A 9137-nucleotide genomic window follows, 5' to 3' on the forward strand; every position below is an offset into this window, starting at 1 on the left:
TTAAGGATGCCTTACATTTTTCCAAAAATATATTTATTTTTAAAAGCAAAAAATCAGATCAGTTTTATAGAATCAAAGTTTCCAGAGACAAACCAGAGTTTGGATTCCAGCTTAGAGTGCAAGTTAAGCATCAGTAATCTAATGCAGAAGCATTTCTCTCTGACATTCTGCTTGACTGCAAGCACTCAATTCTCTAAATCTGGTTTGTACTTCTGCCATCATTTTATTCCATTCCATGGCTCTGGCATGCAAGATAATCCATCTCTAAAATTCAAGACTTCCAAATTGAGATGAACGATTACTGGGCTTGGGTTGGGGTTTATAACCAATCCGATCATTGATCATTTGTTCCCGGCTCTTGGGATCACTGCTGAGCCCAATGGCTCCTTCTCCATCATTGCCTCCTATGACTTCCACATCTTCCTTCTGTTTCTTACGGGTCTGAAAGTATACAAGTTTTAGGATTAAGGTAACATTCTTTCAATTAGTAAATGTATATTTAGAGCACCTACCATGTACTAGGCATGGAGTAAATGACAGAGTTAAGGTGTAAAGAACAACAAACTGAAATCCTAGGTTCAGAATAGTTAGGGGCACAGTGAGGATACGGTGATACAAGATGTAACCCTTACCCTCCAGGATGTCACAGTCTAACAGGGAAACAGGCAAATAGACAATTATAGGGTGATAAGGGCTATAACCTACGACACAGGAAGTCCACACTGCCAAAGAGACAAGAGGTGAGGAGTTGGGGGTGTGGTACAACAGGAACCTCCAATTGGAAAGATGTAAGAGTTAACAGACAAGGGGAAGCAAATTCAACAAATGTATTATTCTAGAGAATAGACAGAAAAATAAAGTGGTAAAGATTGTTGGTGGTAAAGAAATAACCACCAAAAACCTATAGCCTGACTGATTCCATGAGATACATGAGAAGGTTTTATGCTAACGTATCAAAAGGTCTGAGTTTTGGGCCTTCATTTTGTTTTCAAATAAAAGGTTTGGCTCTTAAATCACATGTGACTGCAAAATCCACAAAGTATGACTTAGTTTGATCATTTTCAAGAGACACTTAGCCCGTAACTACCACTACCTGACTGTAAGGATAACACATGATAACTTTCTCTAAGAGAGTAAAATGATGTTTTATCCAAAGTTCCTTCGTATTCATAGAAGAATAGCTCAGCTACTCAAATCACTGGAATTATCACCATTCTTTACCACTTGCTGCAGAACTGTGGGCATTTAAATGCCAAAATCAGGCTGAGCACAGTGGCTCATGCCTGTAAATCCCAGTGCTTTGGGGAGGCCAAGGTGGGAGAATCACTTGAGCCCAGGATTTTGACACTAGCATAGGCAACATAGTGAGACTCCATCTGTCTCCACAAAAAATTTAAAAATTAGCCAGACATAGTGGCGCATGCCTGTATTCCCAATTATTCAGGGGGCCTGAGGTGGTAAGATCACTTCAGCCCGGCAGGTCAAGGCTGCAGTGAGCTGTGATCATGCCACTGTACTCCAGCCAGGGCAACAGAGCAAGACCCTGTCTCAAAAACAAAAATAAAAAATATAATAAATGCCAACATTCAAAGTATTACAGTGAATGAAATAAGGTATTGCCTTTTATGTGGAAAATGACCTTCCTGATTACTCTCTAGTTAATCTACACTACTAGTAAGTGATGTTAGAAAGTTCTACCTAAATACCTTTGTGAAAACAAGTTCTAAAAGGCAAAAGACTCTTACCATTCTGAGACTATCCAAGCAGAATGAAATCACTGGCTTCCCACTTTGAGCAACTGCTGTTTCAGAAGCTACAGTCACGGTGGTATAATCAGACTCATGTTGGTAATATATGAAACAGGCCAGTTTTGTATTGGTTTCATCATAGTTTAGGGCATGACTGTCCCTGCTTTCTAAGTTACTCTAAAACAGGGCAAACCCACGAGATAATTGTCTTTAGTGGAAAGGCAATATCAACTCAATAGTGAGCTGACTCTGTAGAGTCAAAGTTCAGCATGTTAGCATTTTATGAGATTCATTACAACGGATGTGTAAGCCATATTTTAAAGCTTATCCTTAATATGAGTTTTTAAAAAGCAAAAATTATGAGTTTCTAGAACACTAAAGTCTCCTGGGATGAAGCAGGAGGAAAGAAATCAAAGTTATTAGTCTTAATATGAAGAATATACAATACTGGCCGGGCGCGGTGGCTCAAGCCTGTAATCCCAGCACTTTGGGAGGCCGAGGCGGGTGGATCACGAGGTCGAGAGATCGAGACCATCCTGGTCAACATGGTGAAACCCCCGTCTCTACTAAAAATACAAAAAATTAGCTGGACATGGTGGCGCGTGCCTGTAATCCCAGCTACTCAGGAGGCTGAGGCAGGAGAATTGCCTGAACCCAGGAGGCGGAGGTTGCGGTGAGCCGAGATCGCGCCATTGCACTCCAGCCTGGGTAACAAGAGCGAAACTCCGTCTCAAAAAAAAAAAAAAAAAAAAAAAAAAAAAAAGAATATACAATACATAATAAGGCTGTTGGTGAATGCATGCAAAATGTCCTGTTCTCTAACATGGGTAAAACATATCTACTAGGACAGCAAATGAAAACAGACTTGCATTGAGCCCTCCTTTGGGCCTGGTATTGCAGGGAACAAGTGCAGAAAGAAACATACTAATCCCTGACTTCAAGGAGCTTATGGCCCGGGGAGGGAAAACAAAATCAAACAGACAATTACAACAGACAGTGATAGTGTCTAAGAGAGAGGTTAGGACAGGAGGATGAGGTTGAACCTAACCCAGCTGGGGGCTGGAAGGAGTAATAGTTAGCCTGGCAAAGAAAAAAGAAGGACTTTTCTGGCAAAGGGAACACTGTGTATAAGCATCGAGATTAAAGATAACCCAGCAGTGTAAAGTGGAGAGATAAGCAAGGACCAGGTCACAAAGGACATCATATGCCATGCTAGGGAATTTGAAATTTATTCTGTAGGCCACTGAAGATTTTAAGTCTTATTAATGGACATCTAATACTGTGTAGTAAGGCCACACTTAAAAGTATGTGTGAAGCTCTTACTACGTGCTAGAGGCTAGGAACTCAATGGTGAAGTAAACAGACATGATTTCTGCAATCAATCTTCCTGATGTAAATGATTTTACAATAAATAAATAATTGTAAATTATAATAAATGCTATGAAAAAAATATGGTCCTTTGTGAGAGCCTACAGAGATGGAGGCAGCATGGAGATGGGAATGACACATCTAACCTGGATACGGTCAGAAGAGGCCCCTTAAATTGAAGAGCTGACATTTAAACGAAGACTGGAAGAAAGGGAGCACTCCAGGCAGGGGAAAATAGTATGTGGAAAGTCCATGGAAGTGATCAATAGTTTGGCATGGCCAAGGAAACGAAAGAGAGCCAGTGTGGCTAGGGTATAAAGGGCAAGGCAAAGAATGGCACAAAATGAATCCTGAAAGGCGCTAGAACATATAAAATCTTGCAGGCCATGGTAAGGAATTCAGATTTCATTCTAAATGCAGGACACTACTGAGGAGTTTGAAATGGGAATGACAGGATTTGAAAATTTTTGAAGATCTTTGACACCGGATGCAGAACGCACTGAAGAGACAAAAATGGAAGTAGAAGACCAGTTAGGATGCTTCTAAAATTATACAGGGAAAGACGATTACTTACAGTAGGACTGTAACAGTGGAGATGAAAAGGTATGGGTAGATTCTAGACATATTCTGGAGGTAGAATCAAAGGGTTTACAGACAGATCTAACGTAAAGGGTAAGAGAAAGGGAGGGCTCAGGAATGAGTGCTAGGTTTCTGGCCTGAGGAATTGAATAGATACCGAGATGGGAAACATGGGGAAGAATGGAGGGGATGACTGGTTCGAAGGAGAAATCGAGAGTTTTCTTCTTTTCTTTTGTTAACATGTTAAGTATAGCAGGCTGAAAAATGGCTCCCAAAGCTAGCAGGTCCTAATTCTGAAACCTATAAATATTGCCTTATATGGAAAAAGGGCCTTTGCAGGTGCAACTAAATTAAGGATCTTGGGACTGCGGAGGAGGGGGGTGGGGAGGCTGGGTAAGATTATCCCGGGTGAGCCAGGTGGGCCCTAAACACAATCACATATATCCTTATAAGAAGGAGGCAGAGGAAGTTTTCACAGACAGAAGAGAAGGCAGTATGACTCTGGAGGCAGAGACTGGAGTGATGATGCGGTCACAAGTCAAGGAATGCCAGCAGCCACCAAAAGCTAGAAGAGCCAAGGAATGGATTCTTCCCTAGATCCACCATAGGGAATGTGGCCCCCCAACACCTTGATTTCAGCCTGGCAATACTAATTTCTGGCCTATAAAACTGGGAAAGAATAAATTTCTGTTGTCTTAAAACAGAAAGTTTGTAGTAGCTTGTCACAGCAGCCACAGGAAACATACATCAAGTTTGAGATGCCTGTAAAGCATCCCAACAGAGATTTCGAATAAGCTGTTGGTTTAAGAGTCTGAAGTTCAGAAGTTAATGTGTATGTTCAGAAGTTCAAGTTATTGTGTATGTATGTGTATTAATTTATGTACATATTTATGTATGACACAGAGTCTCATTCTGTTGCTCAGTCTGGAGCACAGTACAATAATGGCACACTATAACCTCAAACTCGTGGGCTCAGCAATCCTCCTGCCTCAGCCTCTTGAGTAGCTAAGACTACAGGCATGTGCCACCCTGTCCAGCTTTAAAACAAATTGTTTTAATATTTTATAGAGACAAGGTCTCACTATGTGCCTAGGCTGGTCTCAAACTCCTGGCCAGAAAGTGCTGGCATTACAGATGTTAGCCACCGTACCCACCCAAGAGTTACTGTCTTAAATATTCCTAAAGCTTTGAAAGTTGTATCCGGCTAGGCGTGGTAGTTAACATCTGTAATACTAGCACTTTGGTAAAAGGCAAAAGATTTATTGGTTATGAAGAGAAACCAGAGTATAATCCTAGCACTTTGGGAGGCTGAGGCAGGCGGATCACCTGAGGTCAGGAGTTCGAAACCAGCCTGGCCAACATGATGAAACCCCGTCTCTACTACAAGTACAAAAATTAGCCAGGTGTGGTGACAGGTGCCTGTAATCCCAGTTACTCGGGGGGCTAAGGCAGGAGAATAGCTTGAACACAGGAAGCGGAGGTTGCAGTGAGCTGAGATCACACCACTGCACTCCAGCCTGGGCGATGAGCAAGACTCCGTTTCAGAAATCGAGACTCATCTCTAAAAAAAAAAAAAAAAAAAATCTGTGGCTGGGCACAGTGGCTCACGTGTGTAATTCCAGCACTTTGGGAGGCTGAGGCGGATGGATCACTCGAGGTCAGGAGTTAGAGACCAGCCTGGCCAACATGGCAAAACCCCGTCTCTACTAAGAATACAAAAATTAGCCAGGCATGGTGGCACGCGCCTATAGTCCCAGCTACTCGGGAGGCTGAGACAGAGGAAGCAGAGGTTGCAGTGAGCCAAGATCATGCCACTGCTCTCCAGCCTGTGTGACAGAGCAAGACTTTGTCTCAAAAAAAAAAAAACAAAGTTGTATTCATACCTCCAGGTCCTTTCGAATGCTCTCAAACTCATCAATGTCATCGAGCTTTAGCTCTAGGCGTGTTGGTTTTCGTCTCAGCATACTGAAGTCAGCACTAAGGGCCAAACCCAGTGAACTATTAGCTGTTAAAAATGGCAGAGGAGGAAAAACTGAAGGTGATAAAGTTTCAGGTATAAACAGAAAATCAATTTGCAAGCATGTATATTAAAGTGAAGTATTAAAAATTCATTTGAATTTACACATAGACTCCTAAAGTCCTTTTTTTTTTTTTTTTGAGACGGAGTTTCACTTTTGTTACCCAGGCTGGAGTGCAATGGCGCAATCTCGGCTTACCGCAACCTCCGCCTCCCGGGTTCAGGCAATTCTCCTGCCTCAGCCTCCTGAGTAGCTGGGATTATAGGCACGTGCCACTATGCCCAGCTAATTTTTTGTATTTTTAGTAGAGACGGGGTTTCACCATGTTGACCAGGTTGGTCTCGATCTCTTGACCTTATGATCCATCCGCCTCGGCCTCCCAAAGTGCTGGGATTACAGGCTTGAGCCACCACGCCCGGCCAGTCCTTTTTTTTTTAAAGAGATAGGGTCTGCTCTTTGCCCAGGCTGGTGTGCAGTGGCATAACCTTAGCTCACTGCAGCTTCAACTTACTGCATTCAAGCAATCTTACTGCGTCAGCCCCCTGAGTAGCTCGAACTCAGGTGTACACCATCACACTTAGCTAATTTTTGTAGTTTTTTGTAGAAATGGGATTTCTCTCTGATGCCCAGGCTAGTCTCAAACTCTTGGGCTCAGGTGTTCATCCCACCTCATCCTCCCAAAGTGCTGGCATTACAGCCGAGAGCCACTGCACCCAGTGACTTCTTAAGTCTTTAGGTATGTTATTACTACATTTTTAATACATGATGGAGATCCACAACTCTGAAAATCAAAAAACTCTTTCTGTAAGAATTTAAAATAGCAAAACTGCCTGTAAGAGAGAAATTCCAGGCAACCATCACTTTAATTTCATGTTCCAGTCACATTCAAAGAAATATTCTAGCTGAAAGAATAAACTGCCACATCTTAACTTAGTATAGAGGGGAAAGTAGACAAACCGCTGAATTTAATCTACATGAGGACTGTCAGAGATTTGTGATCACTCCTGAATGCTAGAATCAATTTGCTAAATCTCAATGAAAACGCCAACTCACCAATTCACAGGATTATTCTCAGCGTTTAAACAGATCCTAAATGTGTCCGTTATTCATTAAACAAATACTTCTTGTGTTCCAGCTACAAAGTTAAAAGGTACAGTCATAATCTGTGGAGAAGACAAAGAGAAAGCTGTGATATTGCATAATGAAAACTCTGATGAGGGTAAGGCACTGACATCACCCGGGCACCTAATCCAGTCTGGGCTGAGTGTGGGGTGGACAAGGATGTCAGGCAAGCCTTCCCGGAGAAAATGATGTCTTAGTTGACTCTGAAGGGCAGGCAGAAAGAGGAGTGCACAAAGGAGGCTCAAGGCCAGCTTTGGAAACATAGCAAGACCCTGTCTCTACAAAAAAGTACAAAAATTAGCTGGGCTGGTAGTGTGTGCCTGTAGTCTTAGCTACTCAGGAGGCTGAAGTGGAAGGATCCACTTGAGCCCAGGAGTTTGAGGTTGCTACAATAAGCCACGATCTCACCATGAGACCCCCAACACAAAAAAAAAAAAAAAAAAAAAAGAAGAAAACAGGCTCAAGAGAGCATTCCACAGCCTGAAATCCCAAAGTAAATGTTAACAAAAGCTGTTTGTGTTTTGTTTGTTTTTTGAGAAAACACAATTCCCCCAATTGAGTTTAATATTTGTTGATGGCATCACTTGTATACTCTCCACAGCATTCCCTAAAATCCCCTAGAGTGTATCTATAAAAACAGTAAGGGCCAGGCACGGTGGCTCACACCTGTAATCTCAGCACTTTGGAAGGCCGAGGAGGGCAGATCAGGAGGTCAGGAGTTTGAGACCAGCCTGACTAACATGGTGAAACCCCGTCTCTACTAAAAATACAAAAATTAGCCAGGTGTGGTGGCGGGCGCCTGTAATCCCAGCTACTCAGGAGGCTGAGGCAGGAGAATCGCTTGAACCCGGGAGGCGGAGGTTGCAGTGAGCCAAGATCATGCCACTGCACTCCAGCCTGGGTGACAGAGCCAGAGTCTGTCTCAAAAAAAAAAAAAAAAAAAAAAAAATCCGCTATACATTTTACCTTTTCTGCAAACTGCGAAAAACTCTCCACTAGGAAGCAGTATAGAGTAACAGTTAAAAGTGTGGCTGTAGGGATTAATCCCACTACACTACTGATCTTGAACAATTAGTTTCATCTCTCACTAGACCTTAGTTTCCTCATCTGTATCCTACTCTGCTATTGTAGGTAAATAACATAATGAAGAGTAAGCTCTTGGAATATAACTTTGCATTTAAGAAATATTCAATAAATAACATCTATTATTACTGTAATTTTTCTAGGGGGTTGGATGGGGATCTGGCCAGCTAGGGAAACGTCAATATTTTGAGAATCTTCCACCGCCCACGGAGGGATAAAAGCCTTATCCCGGCCGGGTGCGGTGGCTCGCTCCTGTAATCCCAGCACTTTGGGAAGCCGAGGCGGGTGGATCACGAGGTCAGGAGTTTAAGATCACTCTGGCCAAGATGGTGAAACTCCGTCTCTACTAAAAATACAAAAATTAGCCGGGCGCAGTGGCAGGTGGTGGTAATCCCACCTAATCGGGAGGCTGAGGCAGGAGAATCGCTTGACCCGGGGTGGTGGGGGGCAGTGAGTCGAGATCGCGCCACTGCACTCCCCGCCTGAGCGACTGAGCGACAGCGAGACTCCGTCTCAAAAGAAAAAAAAAAACTTACCTTGTTTGTCTCTAATGCCCCAGCATCCAGCAGGGCACAGGGACGTACAGAGAGCTACCTGACACCTTCCTATCCATCATCTTACTCTCAATCTGATGCAACTACCGGCTGAAGATAAATCAACAAAATCAGGCCGAAGCTCCTCCGCCGGGTCTTTATTTGACTTCGGCACTAGAGGGCTCTTCTAGTCTAAACTCTCGCCGCAGCCTAAATCCACCGCGGAGCCATTAGGCTCAGAGGGGACCCCGAAGAAGACTTCCGGACCGTGGAGGAAAACAGCCCTTGTCCCCTAGCTCCAGGCCTGTACCTCGGATCCCTGGCGAGGGTTTCCATGGTAACATGGTCTTCGGCTCCAGGAAGACTTAAACGCTCCGGTAGGCCCGGGGGGGCACGGCGGACCCCGAAAGCCCTCGACTCGCTCCAGAGTTCAGCCCCGAACCGCGCGACGCGACGCACCTACCTCTTTTCAAGCCTGTTCAGCCCCTTCCCGGAACCTCCGCTCCCCCAACGAAACTACTGGTAAGCCAACTGGACTACACTTCCCAGACTACTTGGAGTCTCTCTCAGCAGAACCTCGTCTTGCGCGAGCTTTCTCAGAGGTTCTAGGAGGCATGTCCCTCAACATGATCACACCGCTTCCTACTACGACTTCCATCATGCTCCGCGCCGCTCCGGGCGCGGCG

General features: G+C 44.0%; 1 protein-coding gene across 4 annotated transcripts; it reads right to left on the bottom strand.

The window, feature by feature from the left end:
- Positions 1 to 16: 16 nt before the first annotated feature.
- CDC26 (cell division cycle 26) lies at positions 17 to 9111 on the bottom strand. 4 transcript variants are annotated; one of them, XM_039474714.2, is made up of 4 exons: positions 8915 to 9111; positions 6767 to 6876; positions 5579 to 5672; positions 17 to 441 (listed from the first exon to the last, which is right to left on the bottom strand). In XM_039474714.2, exons 3-4 carry the CDS (start codon positions 5657 to 5659, stop codon positions 265 to 267), a joined length of 258 nt encoding a protein of 85 aa, XP_039330648.1. In that variant the 5' UTR covers positions 5660 to 5672; positions 6767 to 6876; positions 8915 to 9111; the 3' UTR covers positions 17 to 264. The 4 variants fall into 4 exon arrangements, with proteins under 4 accessions (XP_039330648.1, XP_039330646.1, XP_039330647.1 ...); XM_039474712.2 differs by having other exon boundaries at positions 5579 to 5700; positions 8915 to 9109; XM_039474713.1 differs by lacking the exon at positions 8915 to 9111 and adding an exon at positions 8762 to 8908 and having other exon boundaries at positions 5579 to 5700.
- Between the last annotated feature and the right edge of the window lie 26 nt (positions 9112 to 9137).

Source organism: Saimiri boliviensis, chromosome 2, assembly GCF_048565385.1.
Source record: "Saimiri boliviensis isolate mSaiBol1 chromosome 2, mSaiBol1.pri, whole genome shotgun sequence".
Lineage (NCBI taxonomy): Eukaryota > Metazoa > Chordata > Mammalia > Primates > Cebidae > Saimiri > Saimiri boliviensis.